This window comes from Salmo trutta, chromosome 15 (genome assembly GCF_901001165.1).
Source record: "Salmo trutta chromosome 15, fSalTru1.1, whole genome shotgun sequence".
NCBI classification, from domain to species: domain Eukaryota; kingdom Metazoa; phylum Chordata; class Actinopteri; order Salmoniformes; family Salmonidae; genus Salmo; species Salmo trutta.
The window spans coordinates 11,643,302-11,661,904 of NC_042971.1; the positions used below are offsets into that span (position 1 = coordinate 11,643,302).

The 18,603-nt window shown below is 41.1% G+C and overlaps 1 protein-coding gene across 8 annotated transcripts in view; it reads right to left on the reverse strand.

The window, feature by feature from the left end:
* The window catches only part of LOC115148486 (actin-binding LIM protein 3), a 131,775-nt gene that overhangs the window by 9,847 nt on the left and 103,325 nt on the right, over positions 1 to 18,603 (reverse strand). For 2 of the 8 annotated variants that reach the window (XM_029690407.1, XM_029690406.1), the window contains exons 10-15: positions 14,356 to 14,511; positions 13,745 to 13,774; positions 11,211 to 11,346; positions 10,219 to 10,317; positions 9,026 to 9,076; positions 5,506 to 5,640 (exon numbers count right to left, since the gene is read on the reverse strand). In XM_029690407.1, the coding sequence (XP_029546267.1) occupies positions 5,506 to 5,640; positions 9,026 to 9,076; positions 10,219 to 10,317; positions 11,211 to 11,346; positions 13,745 to 13,774; positions 14,356 to 14,511 (607 nt within the window). The remainder of the gene's footprint in view (positions 1 to 5,505; positions 5,641 to 9,025; positions 9,077 to 10,218; positions 10,318 to 11,210; positions 11,347 to 13,744; positions 13,775 to 14,355; positions 14,512 to 18,603) is intronic. The other 6 variants (XM_029690408.1, XM_029690410.1, XM_029690409.1 and 3 more) reach the window with 6 other exon arrangements.

Here is an 18,603-nt window from a genome sequence, read left to right on the forward strand (position 1 = left end):
ACAAAGTCCTGACCTCAATCCTATAGAGAATTTGTAGGTAGAAAAAGCATGTGAGAGCAAGGAGGCCTTCAAACCTGACTCAGTTACACCAGCTCAGAAAGAATGGGCAAAAATTCACCCAACTTATTGTGGGAAGCTTGTGGAAGGCTACCCGAAATGTTTGACCCAAGTTAAACAAGTTAAAGGCAATGCTACCAAATACTAATTGAGTGTATGTAAACTTCTGACCCACTGGAAATGTGATGAAAGAAATAAAAGCTGAAATAAATCATTCTCTCAACTATTATTCTGACATTTCACATTCTTAAAATAAAGTGGTGATCCTAACTGACCTAAGACAGGACATTTTTACTAGGATTAAATGTCAGGAATTGTGAAAAACTGAGTTAAATGTATTTGGCTAAGGTGTATGTAAACTTCTGACTTCAACTGTACACACGTGCAATTACCACATAGGAGCTAAATATTTTTACAATGTAATTATAGGTAGCCCTTTTTCTTTTATTGCAGGCATTATCTAAATATTTCACAAACGGAAATACACAATGGACAAAAGAACATTTCAGTTTCTCTTCATTACTCAGCCACATAATGCCAGGGTATATCTGGTGTGCTTTCTGGAATAAGAGCAAGCGTATATCTTGGAAGAAAGGGCAATAGAGGTTAAACTTAGTTTCATTCTCTATTTCTTCGAGGTCACAATAGTTGCATAGTCTTTCCACTTCCATTTCACCACAATACACAGAGGCAATATCCCTGATCTTACCTGTGCACATAGCGATCTCTTGCTTTTAGGTAGGTTAAACATAATATATCTCTCACACACAAATGCACCCATAATTAAAGAAAAGGTTGTCAATTTGGGTTTATGATTAATCTTTCCACGCATTTTTTTTCTTCATATTGCATCAACAGTTGTTTTTTAAATCATATCTATGTCTCCCTTAATTTGGTTTTCATACAGATACTGAAAAGGTCAGCCATTTCAGTTGCCCAGGCTCCCCCTATGGATAGATCCCTTATGGATACATTATTAGTTATTCTGGAAGTTGACATATCTAACAGTCTATTCCAAAGTCTCACCCTACACACCTTCCATCTCACCTCACAGGGTTCCCAGCCCGTATCCACAGTTATTGCAAGTATAGGTGCAAACTTGTGGACGATAAAAAGTAACGTACTGCTCTGTTATGAACATGTTGGTTTTTAAAATACCTCTTAGCACCCCACACTCCTGCTGAATAGTCAAGAACACGACACATGTATGTCTGATACAGTTTGGAATACGGAGCATAACCAATATTTTGAGTATTTTTGTTTTTCATCAATAAAAATACCCAAATATTTATAATAGCTAGTAAAGTCAAGAATGTCTTGTCGTGGAATATTCTAATCAAGTGAGAGAGACTTTGTCATTTCTTCAAACAATCATCTTTATTCAATATCGATTCATTATTGCAATAATGAGACTAGTCAACCCAACAGTCTTGACTAACTGATAATGAAAAAAACAGAGATCTTATATAGGACCTAAAATGCTTAATCATGGCTGGTTCCACCCCTCTCATAAGCCACTTTGGTCCGTCTCCTGGTTATCTGCACGGGATGTTGTTTTACCCCCAACCCGGCTTAGTTTCCCAGATGCCAGGAAAATGAGACAATGAGGGATTGTTCTAAACTCTTCCAGGCTATCTCTATCTCGGGTCACACACACCACATCTTGTGTATGGAATGCCAGCTTTAGGTTTTTATCACCAAGTCATTGTCAGCTCAAGCTATCTCTAGCAAAACCCATTTCCTTGACCATACGCCCAGACTAACTGCAGGAAGCTAGAGTGGAAACCATCTCTTTACAGAAACACAGAATTAAACGGAACAGAAATGTCCTACTATTTGTTAAGTAAATAATCATTAACTATTAATATCAAATAAATCAGGTAAATCACAATCTTCACCAAAACGAAACTGAAAAACATTTCTCTTCGTACCTGGTTTTCTAAAAATCATTATCTATGTTTTTGTCTGGTTAATCATGAGTTTCCATCTTATACACCAATTGACAGCACATGTTCTGCAGGTCTTGTTCAGTTTCTGCCATCAAAATAATATCATCAGCATCAGCATTTCATACTTAGCATTTCATCATCTTATCTTACTCCAATATTTAACTGTTTATTTTATTTTGCCAAATAATTTATAAACATAGCAAATAAAGTTGGTGATAAGGCGTCTCCTTGTTTTACACCCGAGGGTGTGGGAAACCAATCTGTACGATATTCATTAACATGCACACAAGCAATTGGTACTTTGTAAAGAGACTGGATTGCGTGATAAAATGTCCCATCAATCTCTGTCTTTAACAAACTATAGGCTAAAAGATCCCTATTTACAAAATCAAAAGCTTTCTGGAAATCAATGAAACATGCAAAAGTAGGCTTCTCTTCGCGTAATCTATTTCTGAGCATTGTACAGACCGAGAACATATTATCTATACAGGCTCTGGATTTACGAAAACCATTTTGTTCTTCCACCAGCATGTTTTGATCCTCCAAAAAGGTCATTAGCCTATTGTTGAGGATGGATGTATATAATTTATAAACCGTACTTAAGAAATGTATGTCTCTGTAGTTCGGTGGCACTCTCAGGTAATTTCTTGAAGATTTGGGAATGGGATTCACTATAGACTTATACCAAATGGATGGCAGTATACTGTACTCAAAACACATTTGGAGCAAATCATATAGGATGTCAATTAATTTAGGGGATTTTAAAACCTCATCAGGCAGTTCATCAATGCCAAAACGCTTTCCCATATTTTTTCTTATCTTCTGACACAAAACAGCTCCTCATTTAAGTATTTGTTACATATATAAGAGGGTTCTAACGACTGTTATAATCAGGATGGTCTCGCAGCTTTAGTTTTTCCCGTAACAGAGCCACTTTCTCCTCCATGGACCGACACTCCACCTTCACAACCCCGGGACCTTAACCTCTCTCCCTCATCCTCTCAACTGCAGTCACCTCTGTTTCCCAGCCTAGGACTACCGATATCAACTGGTTGACTTTGGAGATTAGGTCCTCGTTTCATCAGCTGGCAGTCCTTTGTTTTGGCAGTGCCTATTCTCCCAGATTCTAGGAATTCTACACGGGACTCCAGACGTCCAACTTCAAGAGCTATGTGGTCTTGTAGCTGCTTGTTATTATTCTCCAGTTGAGTCAGCAGAGCTGTATGATTATCCTAAATGGCTTTCTCCAAAGATGCATGTCAGCTGTCAACTTTACTACTCATTCCTTTTTCAATACTCAGCTTAATTTCTTCCATCTTTTTTTCCCATTTTTGTACCTTATAAATGTCATGAGGTTAGCCATGCTATTGGAGCTTTCTTTCATTGATAAATTCAGCTCCCTGCTTTTCTCACCACTGCAGTTAAGTGTTTCTGTTATTGCCGTTTGAGGTAGATAGCCAGCTAAATTTATAGCTAGGCTAGCCAGATTACTCGCCAAACATTCCCTAACAAGTCTGTCAATTGACTGTCTTACACCCTCACAGGATTCAGACTTCAGCTGCCTCCATTTACGGGCTGATCTCTATGTTTTAAACTTTGAAAACATTTAAATTAAAAATGTTTTGAAAGAGTTTGGTCCCATAAAGAAGCAGCAGCGTGTTTCACCGTGTACACCATGTACACTACCATTCAAAAGTTTGGGGTCACTTAAAAATGTCCTTGTTTTTGAAAGAAAAACACATTTTTTGTCCATTAAAATAACATCAAATTGATCAGAAATACAGTGAAGACATTGTTAATGTTGTAAATGACTATTGTAGCTGGAAACGGCAGATTTTTTATGGAATATCTACATAGGCGTACAGAGGCCCATTATCAGCAACCATCACTCCTGTGTTCCAATGGCACGTTGTGTTAACTAATCCAAGTTTATCATTTTGAAAGGCTAATTGATCATTAGAAAACCATTTTGCAATTATGTTAGCACAGCTGGAAACTGTTGTGCTAATGAAAGAAGACTAGTTGAGTATCTGGAGCATCAGCATTTGTGGGTTCGATTACAGGCTCAAAATGGCCAGAAACAAAGACCTTTCTTCTGAAACTCATCAGTTTATTCTTGTTCTGAGAAATAAAGGCTATTCCATGCGAGAAATTGCCAAGAAACTGAAGATCTCGTACAACGCTGTGTACTACTCCCTTCACAGAACAGCGCAAACTGGCCCTAACCAGAATAGAAAGAGGAGTGGGAGGCCCAGGTGCACAACTGAGCAAGAGGACAAGTACATTAGAGTATCTAGTTTGAGAAACAGATGCCTCACAAGTCCTCAACTGGCAGCTTCATTAAATAGTACCCGCAAAACACCAGTCTCAACGTCAACAGTGAAGAGGCGAATCCGGGATACTGGCCTTCTAATGTACTTGTCCAAGACTCAAGGCTGTAATCACTGCCAAAAGGTGCTTGAACAAAGTACTGGGTAAATGGTCTGAATACTTATGTAAATGTGATATTTCAGATAAACCTGTTTTTGCTTTGTCATTATGGGGTATTATGTGTTGATTGATGAGGGAAAAATGTTGATTTTAGAATGAGGCTGCAACGTAAATGTGGAAAAAGTCAAGGGGTCTGAATACTTTCCGAACGTACTGTATAGACAAGTTATCGTTACTCATTGTGTATTTAATCCCTCGTGTTATTCTTTTTCTATTTATTCCTTGTGTTATTACTCAAATGTTTCTACTATTTCTCTTTTTTATCTCTCTGTATTGTTGACAAGGGCCGTAAGTAAACATTTCTCTGTTAGTCTACACCTGTTGTTTATGAAGCATGTGACAAAGTCAATTTGATTTGTTATATAGTGATTGTGCCCACTCTGGTCTTGACACGTGTGCTTTAGCCAACAGCTCACAGATATAGCCTACACGATGAGATTATTATGGACAAAAGAGATTCTTTTTTACTTGTCAAACAGCAGCCAAGCATCAATCATCATGTCACCCTCAATATTTACTGTGAAGTTCATCATCATTTATTTCAGCTGTGGTGTAATAAACTGCCAGCTTTCCTGAGTCGTAATGGGACGACCACACCACATATCATCAGGCGATTCCAATTCTACTTCAATTTGAAGGTTATTACCTCAATATTTGAGCAGAAAGGTGTTCCCACTGCCATTTCTCGCAGTATTAATTTTACAGACAAAAAAAAGATCCCACCTTATTTTGTTTTGTCGACATTTGGAAAGTTTATCGACAAATTAGCTGTTTTCATCAGGCCTGTCGTGATTTTTTTTTTTATCCGATGTACTTTACTCACGTAAAAAAGTTGGATGGAAACCTGGTTACTGTAAGACATGGAGTTGAGAGTTGAAATGACACAGGAAATCTATGACCAAGACGTGCTCTCTTTAAATATCTAACAACTTGATCGATATACATCAGTCAATTTCTCAATAACCCATTTAGCCAACAGTGAGTGCTCTTGGTCCTCCGGAAGCAGTACCTTTGGGAGAGGGGGTGTAGGGGTAGTAGTTAGACTGCTGGTGGTAGTGGTCAGGAGAATACGAGTCGGGAAACTGGGAGGTCTGGAGGATGTCCTCGCTGGTTTTACTCTTCGTGGCTGAGTAGTCAGAATCATCTGTAGGGAGAGAACATGATGAGGGGAAAACACACACACACACACACAACACACACCCTCGATGACAGCCTTCCTTGAGAGAGACTAGTATTCCTCTCCCAGTAATGACTGTGTCTAGCCTGTTTGTTTAGGTCTTACAGTAATGCAGACCGAGTGAGGCAGTCAGAGACGTGGTGGGAAGGCAGGCCGTCTAGTTAGTCTCTAAGAGGAGTGACAAAAGATCACTCAGGTTAATTAGCTAATTAATACACAGCAAGATGACTCTCAAGGCCATGGACGACAGAGGGAAAGACAGCGCGAGGGGGAGAGATGAGGTAAATAAGGATAGAGATGCCAATATTAACCACAAATAATACTGTATCTGAGGCACTGGTAAGTGTTCAGATAAAGATAGACTGCAGATGGATAGACTGGCCCAGGTACTTACAAAGAGGAGAGTTGACCAAGGACAGTAAAGCAGGATAAAGGGAGAGGGAGAGTGAAAAGAAGGAAGGTTATATTATCCACATAGATACACACATGGAGGTAAACCAATCAGCTAGGATTTAAACAGACAAGGAAACTTGTAAAGCTCTCTAGCAAAGTTAACACTGTTACCCTCCATGTGGATTAAGCAAACAGTTATGTGCATTACAGGCCACAGGTATAACCACACACACAGACATAGTGTGACCCCACCCCCCCCGTCATAAATTACTAGGTGGACCGTGGAAGGAAGCCTGTCAAGTCCTGTAACTCAGTGCCTGATGTCAAGTCATCGTACCTCTGTCCACCTCTCTGTTGATAGATGACCACTCCGCTCTCAATGATTTCTATCAATTTCTAGCTACCTCTGCACAGGTTCTGCGGGGTTCCAGCATGAGACGATTGCATTGCAAATCATAAGGTGGCAATAACTACTGGAGGACAGGAGCACTGAGTCAGTCAGAAAGCTGCGTGTGCTGATGGAATTCAGAATCAGCTCTCAACAGGTTGGACAATGAGCCCAGGCTGGATCACAAGGGGCTGTGGAAGTGGTAGCCCTTGGCCTAAGGCAGGTGTCTCATTCTCAACATATTATACTTGTGTTAGGTGTGTGTGTGTGTAGTGTGGTCTACAAACTGTTGTGATCCATAGTGCTATTTTGAGCCTGTGCGCATACGACAGCCTGCGTGTATCCCTATCGCTTGTATCCAGAGATGTGACATCCCCTTGAATGTATTATGAATGAAAGAGATCCTTTCTGCTCTGTTTCTCCTCCTCTCTCTGGTGTGTGAATGGGAAATGGGAACGCGTTCAAACCATGTTTCCTCTCAGTGAACAATGAGATTGTGCTGCTCAATATGACATGCTTTTTCAGAGTAGCAGGAAGGACTTTTTATATTGGCCTCAATGCACAGTCTTTGTCTAATGTGATAGTACCTGTTGAGAGGGGATCTTTACTAGCGCGACAACTTGGGAGCAATGGTTTTATGTGCAAATAATTACCGTAGGCTATATTAATGCTGAAGCATATGATCTGAACGTCTCTGTGGTATGTTTGATGCTACTGTACCTTAACAGAGAAACACCATGAGTCTGTAATGTACACAACCATACAGGACAGTGAACAGTACAGAGAGACACTGACACATATATATATATATATATACTCTTATGGTGAGCAATGCAGCCTAATATGACATGCACAACTACTTAACCATGAAATAGGGAAACTGAGTATCTCGGAAGTCTAGAGGTAAAATGACCGTGCATCACATACTGTAGCACAAGAAACAGAAATGATATTCACAGTCACGCCACAAACAAACCAAAAAAAGTGCGTAAAAAAAATAGCTGCCATTACTGGGCCATTAAAATACAATTTCATTCAAAATATTAGCAAAAAGGAAGGAATATTGATACTTCTTTCTTGCCAACAGCAGTTTGACATAACGTACTAGCACTAGTATAACGTACTAAGATCATGCAAGACAAGTCTCACTAATAAACCCAGTGAATCTGTGAAACGGGATCAGCATGTTCCTTCTCAGTTAACCGTGGTGGGAATTAGGTTCAGGTACACTCTGTTCAAGTTGGTTAATAGCATGCAAAGTATATACAGTTTTACAGACACAGTTAGCCAGCTTCGAACTAGGATGTAGAGCCTCAGCACTGAGAAGTGTTCTAACCCTCCTGCTGTGTTCTCTCTGAAGAATGTACTTCATTTAATCAATCTGATTGTCATAAGGTTCCATGACGTTGTCCACACAGGGCATCTGAACACACAAAATACATTTGGATGATTTTCATTACATTTTGGGTGTTTTATTTCACTTTTTTACACCTGTGGTGTTCCCGGTCATCAGAAATGAATGGGTGAGACTACAATTAGTGTATAAAATTGAGTTCAGGCACATTCTCATTCATCAGATGGACACACTTCCTCTCCCAGACCCCCACATGCATGTGTGTTTGAGCGCGCGCGCACACACACACACACACACACACACACACACACACACACATACACAATCTCACTCCCTTCTTGGCTTCCATGGCAACCCTCACAGGAACCTTTCCCCAATAGAATCGTTCCCCCACGGGAACCACACCTGGTGGCGTTCTCACAAACAATCGCAACATTGTTTCAATAATATATAGAACTTTTCTCACAGCTCTGGTATATAAAGCTTTTTTGAGGTCTTGCTCACGATTCATTCTGTGGCAGCACAATGACTAAACAATATACTGTATGCGAGGCTCTTGATCATATCTTTGATCATGACACTGGTTAGGAGGAGAGAGTCCTTGTTAAACTTTGACACAAAGTAGTCTGTGATAAATAGCACAAGATGTTTCATCTGAGTATTATAGTCAAAATAATCCATACATTCTGTTTTTTTCTACTCAAAAACAAGACCTCAGGTCAATGAGGCCTACAGGCCATAAATAGAAAATAGAAGTTCAAAACTTGTAATGTCCACAAGAACTTAAGTTGATAAAAAGATCTAACACAACATTAGGTGATAATATATGTATTATTATGGATTTATAATCAGCTATAATGGGGTGGCCATTTTGGACCGGGAACACAGAATGAATTACCATGAAATGAACACAACAGGAGGGTTAATAGGTATCATATCAGATTAGATCTGTGGTTATTAAATCAATCTGATATTATGGAAGATAAATATAGCATTCCATCCTTTCAGACTCTTTTTTTGCTTCCAATCAGGTAGCCACCATTGACGGCGGTTCATGGTTTAGCTTGATTATTGTTGTAAGAGGCTGATACATTCAGATGTGGGGTTTTGTTGGGACACACACAACACACACATCAATCACAGCTGAAACACATCACAGACAATGTCTCTAAACGGAGAGGAGCCGTGCCTCACGACAGGCAGCCCCACACATATACCATGTCTCTTATAGATGGGAGGTTTCCTGTAGATGTTGGGCTCGCCTGTGGCTGAGGACACAAAATGAGAGAGAGAGGAAATGAAACGGTGAAAAGAGAAAAGGGAAAAAAGAGAGGGGGGAGGTGCAGTAAAATGTGTTGTTTAACACGGTCAGCCATAGTAGTATGGAGCAAATTAGGGTTAAGTGCCTTGCTCAAGGGTAAATCAACAGATTTTTCACCTTGTCAGCTCGGGTATTCAAACCAGCAACCTTTCGGTTACTGGCCCAACACTAACCGCTAGGCTACCTGACACGGTTTATGGTAGAAGAGGAAAGTGTTGTAGGTGTTAAAGCTGTTAGAAGTTGTACTGTAGACTTTTTTGAAAAATGCATCCTATATATGAAATGAATAACACTTTTTGCCAATCATTTGTCATCCTTGTCTGGACAGAGTAGAGAACAGACAACAGACAACCCCCAGAGTAGGGCACTCTTTACCTACAGAACCTGTTATATCTCGTTCACATGTTGGATCCTTAACAAACCTCTCTGTCTGTCTGTCTGTCTGTCTGTCTGTCTGTCTGTCTGTCTGTCTGTCTGTCTGTCTGTCTGTCTGTCTGTCTGTCTGTCTGTCTGTCTGTCGACTCATAAACCAAGGTTGCTGTATGTATTCATTGTCTTTCCCTCCACACAGAAACCCTTAGCTCAGCTAGAAATTAACGTGTCAACACATGGCACAGCATGAGTAAGGCGGCTGAGATAAAAGTGACACCATCAATAAAACAGACGAGTGTATAATGGCTGCTGCTGTGCATGTACATAGGCAAATTATACACGGTATCAACAGATGGAAGGGGACGGCCACAGCATCTGATTACAATAGACGCTCAGCACAGAGAATAGAAGAGGAAGAGCAACTGCTCAGCCACTGACAGACAACACAGGGTAATAAAGCCATACAACCTGTGATGAAGTGATTAAGTCTGAATAACGGCCATGATTGATGGGGTGAGGATGTCGTTGTAAATGAGCAATGCAGAGAGACATGGTAATACACACAGTCAGTTGAGGTTGGGGTAATGAAGTAAGTAGGCTGTAACATGTCCCCATATTGTGACCTTTTGAAAACCATGTAGGTCTGACTTCAGTAGAGGACAGTCTGGAGGAAGAGGAGGAGGATGGGTGTGAAGGACAGGAAAACCAGAGGCCTACCTGGCACATGGAAATGCTTGGGGGCTTGGTAGGCGGTGTGCGTGGTGGGTCTGGCATCAAGCTGACTGTAATAGGGAGAGCTCCTGCCACTCTCAGTGCCTGCAGACAGTCAGCCCAAGACCAATGACAGTGACAGAAACGAGAGCATGAGCCAAGGATTGGCACCACCCCTTAACAAGACCCATTCCATCCCACAGCCAAAGCTCAGCCCACACTCACAGAGACACAGCTAGTCAGAGACAGCAGACCGTTTAGTTTATAGGACTAAATGTCTACTATGCCTGACTGTGTGCAGAGGAAACAAAACTATAAAGCAACTGCCAAGTCTGCCATGATGGTATTCTACATATTTGATGACTTTAAAACTAGCATAGCTCTATGAATCTCCACCTAGAGAAGATTGATACGTCTTTTGAACAGTGGCAAAGCGTGATACAAACTATCTAATGCCTGCTTCAGTGAATTTAGTTTAGCAGGTTCTAACGAGGGTTCATGACCTGCTATTAGACAGAGATGGATGTTGTAGCGTGAGAAAATGGTGGGAAAAGCAATCCTCTGTAGTATACCACCACCACCACTACTACCACCACCTGAACATAATACGCACAGTACTGTATATTATACTACAGTGTTATCAGACTCAAAGAGGAGTCTAGAGAAGATATGGCAGTGGTGTGATGTGGGTGGTAGTACTGGAGGGGATTCTGATGTGGGTGCATGAGCGGCGCCTAACCCTGAGTGGGTTAACCTGAAACTAATGTTGTTCCAGTCACCTATACAGGAAGCAAACATAAGGCATAGGGATAAAACACATCTCCACACACTCCGACACCTTCCAACATCATCAAACTCAGTCTACTATTGCTTCTTGCTGACATTTTACGACAAAATGATTTTACGCTATTTCATCTTTATGAACATTTTCATGGAGGAGTTTCTCCTGCCTATGTGTAGTGCCGTGTGACGTGGTCGAGTGACGTTAAGTAACTCACCGGGGCGGTAGCAGTGCTGTGGGGAGCGGGAGGTGGACATGGTGGGGGACATGCCATGGTGACTGTAGGTGGGAGAGTCTATGAAGCCTGGGCTGGACAAGCGCCTCTGTCTCAGCTCCATGCTGTCATAGATGTCCTGGGAAACACAGTAGCAGGTCATTGTAACAGAGCCCTGCAGGTCATTGTCTGCAGGGCTCTGTCTGTCTGTCTGGCACCATCTAGAGTGCCTTTGGAATTTACGTTACAGCCTTATTCTAAAATGGATTGAATAATTTTTTCCCCTTCATCAATCTACACACAATAACCCATAATGACAAATCAAAAACAATTTTTTTGAATTATTTGCAAATTTATCCAAAATAAAAAACTGAATATCAAATTTACATAAATATTCAGACCTTTTACTCAGCACTTTGTTGAAGGACCTTTTGCAGTAATTACAGCCTTGAGTCTTCTTGGGTATGACGCTACAAGCTTGGCACACCTGTATTTGGGGAGTTCTCCCATTCTTCCCTGAAGATCCTCTCAAGCTCTTTCAGGTTGAATGGAGATCATTCATGCACAGCTATTTTCAAGTTTCTCCGGAGATGTTCGATTGGGTTCAAGTCCGGTCTCTGGCTTTGCCACTCAAGGACATTCAGAAACTTGTCTTGAAGCCACTCCTGCGTAGTCTTGAATGTTCACCTGTCCTGTTGGAAGGTGAACATTCGCTCCAGTCTGAGGTCCTGAGCGCTCTGGATCAGGATTTTGTCAAGGATCTCTCTGTACTTTGCTCCGTTTCCTCAATCCTGAATAGTCTCTCAGTCCCTGCTGCTGAAAAACATCTCCACAGCATGATACTGCCACTACCTTGCTTCCCTGTAGGGATGGTGCCAGGTTTCCTCCAGATGTGACATTTGGCATTCAGAGTTCAATCTTGGTTTCATCAGACCAGAGAATCTTGTTTCTCATGGTCTGAGAGTCTTTAGATGCCTTTTGGCAAACTCCAAGGGGGCTGTAATGTGCCTTTAACTGAGGAGTGGCTTCCATCTGGCCACTATACAATAAAGGCCTGATTGGTGGAGTGCTGCAGAGATGGTTGTCATTCTGGAAGGTTCTCCCATCTCCACAGAGGAAATCTAGAGCTCTGTCAGAGTGACCATCAGGTTCTTGGTCACCCCCCTGACCAAGGCCCATCTCCCTTGATTGCACAGTTTGGCCGGGCGGTCAGCTCTAGGAAGAGTCTTGGTGGTTCCAAAATTCATCCATTTAAGAATGATGGAGGCCACTGTGTTCTTGGCGACCTTCAATGCTGCAGAACTTTTTTGGTACCCTTACCCAGATCTGTACCTCGACACAATCCTGCTCTACAGACAATTCCTTCGACCTCATTACTTGGTTTTTGCTCTGACATGCACCTTCAACTGTGGGATCTTATATGCAGTGGCAAGAAAAAGTATGTGAACCCTTTGGAATTACCTGGATTTCTGCATAAATTGGTCATCAAATTTTGTCTGATTTTCATCCAAGTCACAACAATAGACAAACATAGTGTGCTTAAACTAATAACACAAAAATGATTGTATTTTTCTTGTCTATATTGAATACATCATTTAAACATTCACATTGTAGGTTGTAAAAAGTATGTGAACCCTTGGATTTAATAACTGGTTGACCCTCCTTTGGCAGCAATAACCTCAACCAAACATTTTCTGTAGTTGTGGATCAGACCTGCAGGAGGAATTTTGGACCATTCCTCTTTACAAATCTGTTTCAGTTCACCACTATTATTGGGATGTCTGGTGTGAACTGCTCTCTTGAGGTCATGCCACAGCACCTGAAATCAGGTTGAGGTCAGGACTCTGACTGGGCCACTCCAGAAGGCGTATTTTCTTCTGTTGAAGCCATTCTGTTGTTGATTTACTTCTGTGCTTTGGGTCGTTGTCCTGTAGCATCAGCCAACTTCTACTGAGCTTCAATTAGCTGACAGATAGCCTAACATTCTCCTGCAAAATGTCTTTATAAACTTGGGAATTCATTTTTCCGTCGATGATAGCAAGCTGTCCAGGCCCTGAGGCAGCAAAGCAGCCTCAAACCATGATGCACCCTCCACCATAATTTATAGTTGGGATGAGGTGTTGATATTTGTGTGCTGTGCCTTTTTTTCTACACACATAGTGTTGTGTGTTCCTTCCGAACAACTCAACTGTAGTTTCATCTGTCCACAGAATATTTTGCCAGTAGTGCTGTGGAATATCCAGGTGCACTTTTGCAAACTTCAGACGTGCAGCAATGTTTTTTATGGACTCCAGGTTAGCTGGATATTTTTGTTGTTATTCTGTCTCTCACTGTTCAAATAAACCTACCATTAAAATTATAGACTGATCCTTTCTTTGTCAGTGGGCAAACGTACAAAATCAGCAGGGGATCAAATACTTTTTTCCCCCACTGTACACTGTACACAATCCAAATATGCCCATCCCAGACTTATTCCTATTCAGCCATCCCCCTCCCTGTCAACTGATTCAGTGCAGTAGTGTATGGAATGTAATTACCTGAGAGTATGGAGAGAGAGTTCCCAGAGACTGTAGAGAAGAGGAATGAATAGAGGAGTTGGAATCAGTCAATAGCACCATGCTCTCCAGAATGACTTAGCAGTGTGCTATTCAAATGGGGCCCGTGAGCTTACTAAACCATGAATAATATGACTTAAAGTCCTTTTTCTGTGTAGTTGTTCATAAAGTTATTACGTTAAGACAAGCACATATGAAATCTGACAGTAAACATGAGGAATCCATTGTGTCTGCGGCTTTGGTTTACTGGTGTAAAATAATCTAAATGAAGAGTTAAGAGAGGCCTTGGCGTGAAAACATAAAGCTTATTTGACATGATTTATCGTTGAGTGTCTCTCAAAGATCAATTCAAATCTGTGACCAAAGCAGGAGCCTCACAAGGATGTAGTCATGTTTTAAGATGGTGCGAGACATGACCACGGTACAACCATACAGGGGCTAAAGTGGGAAGCTGGGGGGATGTAGCAACAGGGAGACACAGAGACGGCAGGCACAGTGCAGGGGCATCACACACACACCCACACTCACTCACACACCCACACACACCCACACACACATAAAAGGCAACTAGATTAGCACTAGCGTCTCAGTACCTCCCCATAGCTGTAGCGTTCTAGCCTGTCATCAGAGGAGTATCTGTGATAAGACTCATAGGGAATGAGATCGGGCCGCTGCACATCATAAATAGCTTTAATCTTAGGCAGAGCGGCCAGATCTTTGTAATTTAGGACCTCGTTTTCCACTTTGGCCTGGAGAGAGGACACAGAACAAGACAGAACAAGGAGAAGACAGAGAAGCAGGCGTGAGACAGAGAGAGAGAGGACGAAGCTTGCGTTGACAGACAGAGAAATCCGGAGGGGAGGCCGAATCAGGGTCAGCCGCAAGCTGCTGATGGCATCCTGGGTAAGACAGAGCTCGAGCACGCACACGCACGCACACGCACGCACACGCACACGCACACACACACACACACACACACACACACACACACACACACACACACACACACACACACACACACAGAGAGAGAGAGAGAGAGAGAAAGCAGAGAGAAAGCAGAGAGATCCCAGAAACAAACACAGACACACACCCTGTAGCAGAGAGAGAGAGCTGGAGAGTGGGACATTGGTCCAGCCATAGAATTATGAATTAGAATACTAGAATTACAAAACTAGAATTAGAATTCTAGAATTGACATTAAAGATATTATGACAGTATAAAGGGTCAGCCATTTTGGTCAAGGAGTTGGTCAACCATGGTCAGCCAGTGCTGTGATAAGATATTGTGTAAAACAATGAATTTGACGATTATCTTCACAGTGTGTTTATTAGCTAGTTAGCCAGCCAGTTTTAAAGGAATGATTCCATAAATGTTAAAAATTAACTGCCAATATGCCAACATTGCATACAAACAATGCAGTCACTACACAGCCATACACTGGCTGAAAGAAGTTGATAGGACAAATTGTAAACGCAACAAGTACTGGTATTGTATCATATTATACAATAACACTCACAGCTTTCCAAGAAAACAAACATTGAAGGGCCATACTTGCGAACAAGTAGAAAAAGTTTAAACATCAGCCAATTAAAACCGTTGACGTAGTTGCATGTGATCAATAGCTACATGTTAGCTGTTCACATTACATAACCTGGTATGCTAACCAGGTGGCGGTAATTATTTCCTGTAACAAATTTAGCATTAGCCTATCAAATATCTTAAACGTTTTCTCTACAAACCAATGGCATTTCTTAAAATAGGTCAACTTGGCCACCAAAGTCAAGGTTTACTTTTGTTCCCCTTCACTTCATCTGTTTTAAGTGTAGAGTGCTAATATTTCATGATCATCCTTGACTAGGCTCAGTGGCATGTATTCATGGAAACAATTTTTGTTATGTTTCTTTCATCTCTCTGTGTTTCATCATTTTCTTTCAATTTACAAGAGGCTGAATGTATCACACAGGAGAAAGCATCAGAACAAGTGAACAGCCGCCCCTCTGTCTCGATATGTGTAGCCCATCTATCTGATGCTGTCTGGTCAAAAAGAGTATGATATTGTTCCCTCCCATAGCATTGAATGGAAGGGAAGCCAGCGAGCATTTGGCCCCTATAAAATAATAGCCAATCTCAACTGTGAATGGTCCTGGCGAACCCCCCAAAAAATGTCAATGGAAGCCAGTTCGGATTTGTCTTCACACCAATCACTTCACATCAAGCAAACGTCATTGACAGAAAAAACTTGAATTGTTGCATCTTGTTGTTGTCCTGGCTAGCTAGCAAGCTAAAATTGCCCTGGATGGCAATAGGGAATTAGCCTTGGATGGCAATAGGGATTTGGACTTGCGGTTTTGGACTTCGGTTTAACTTAATTCTCCATTCTGGCTAATAGGATTGGGCGGTATACCGTATACCGGGGTATTTCGAAAAAGCCATGGAATAGTTTTTCAATACCGCACTACTGTTGAAACTATTTATTTGAAGTTTTTTTTATTATACATTTAGTATAAATACTTTTTAAGTAAATACCTGCGGTCAACTTGTGCAATATGTTAGGAGATAATGAACATTGCGTTCTTCATTTCACCTGTCACATTATTATGTAGCTTACGGACGAGACCGGCGCCTCGTGAGTCACTCACTGTTGTGCAACATGCCCCAGGTGATCTCATTACAGTATTGAATTCGCAACTAAATGTTGTGCATTTGGTTTGCAAATCTAGTAGCTAGTTAGCTATCTAGCTAAGTGGTTAGCTTCTTCCAAAATCAAGCATTCACGTGGTAACAGCAGAAAATCCCTTCCTGGATCAAGAGCCTTGCTGGCTAATATTCGTTTTGTATAGGCTGGACAATAGAACGAGTCAAAATTCACCCAAGGCTGAAAAACGGCTTAAGAACATTAAGAACATTGGCTAAACTGGAACACTAGTGCGAGCCATAGCAAATGAATGGAATTGAATGTCCGCAGAGACTGTTTTGACTGGAGTGATGCTTAGAATTCCATTTAAAATGTATCCCTTTTTATTTTACCTCTACAATCTGTTCATCGGCCGAAACTGGAAAAAAACAACTTGTGTAGAAAGTAAACATCCGCACCTCGATGGTGTCAACTGTGCTTATGTCTGCGTAATGAAAAAGTAGGGAAAAAATAAAAACTTCTGACTATTTCTGGTCTAGCAATCGATGACAAATGAGCTCGCTGCCCAGACTTACATAATTATAAAGAGGAGATTCTCCTGATTAAAATGGTGCCTGTGTTACAGTTTTGCTTCTGTCCCTCTCCTCGCCCCTACCTGGGTTCGAACCAGGGACCCTCTGCACACATAGTCAACAGCCACCCTCAAAGCATTGTTACCCATCGCTCCACAAAAGCTGCGGCATTGCAGAGCAGGGGGAACAACTACTTCCAGGTCTCAGTGATGTCACCGATTGAAACGCTATTAGCGCGCACCCCGCTAACTAGCTAGCCATTTCACACTGGTTACACCCGACTTGAAAAAAAAAAACATACACATTGCGAGATATTTAGCGAAATAGACAGACATGCCTATATTTCCCCCATAGGAAACCGTGGGAAGTCCGCAGAGTTCCAATATTATTGTTGTTTACATTTTGTTGTTTACATTTTAACACCATAAAATTTATCAAATTAAATAAGCCAAATTTCTTAAAATCAATCCCATATACCATGTTATTACAAAAAAGGAATACTATCAAAAGAATACTATCAAATGCTTTTCAAAGATGCCCTCTGGTGGTCAAACTAGCAATAACTTGCAGAAACAGAAGAAATGGCTGAGAATTAAATGACATACCACAGAATGCTGCAGCAGCACGCAGAGTGTGCCACAGTATGACGCAACTTTTAAAGGAGGAACCACTGTACTTTTTAGCATTTTGTTAGAATTGTGGTAAGTTATGTTTTTTTGGGCATTGAATATTAGTACTTTTTAAATAAATACCTGCTGTCAACTTGTGCACTAGGTAATAGATAAAGCAGATCGAGTTCATCATTTCGCCCATTACCACATTTTTCATTACGAAGCTTTTTCATTATGAAGCTTACCTGTACTAGTTTCCCAAAATAGCGGTTTGAGACAGTCACGTGTGTTTGTTAAGGCTAGGGGGCAGTATTTTGACGTCCGGATGAAAAGCGTGCCCAAAGTAAACTGCCTGTTACTCAGGCCCAGAAGCTAGGATATGCATATAATTGGATGATTTGGATAGAAAACACTGTTAAGATAATGTCTGTGAGTATAACATAACTGATTTGGCAGGCGAAACCCCGAGGACAAACCATCCAGGGAAACAAAAATTGAGGTCATAAGATTTCCAAAAAGGTTTCTATGGGATACCCTATTTATGAGGAACCTGGTTGCAGTTCCTATGGCTTCCACTAGATGTCAACAGTCTTTAGAAATTGGTCGATGTTTTTCTTTTGAGAAATGAAGAAGTAGTGCTATTCATTCCATGTGTCACTCTGAAGGTCCCTACTATTTTGGTGCGTGTGAACAGGAACGCGCTCTGTGTTATTTTTCTTCGGTATTGGAAATAGATTATCCCATCTTAAATTTTATTGATTATTTACATTTTAGGATACCTGAGGTTGGATTGGCATTTATTATATCGTTATTTCTGACTTGTGTCACACCTGCCTGGTTGAAAAATTATTTTAATGTGTTTGTATGCGGGGCGCTGTCCTCAGATAATCGCATGGTCTGCTTTCGCCGTAAAGCCTTTTTGAAATCAGACACAGCAGCTGGATTAACAAGAAGTTAAGCTTTATTTTGATGTATTACACATATTTTCGTGAATGTTGAATATTGATATTCCTGTAGTTTTAA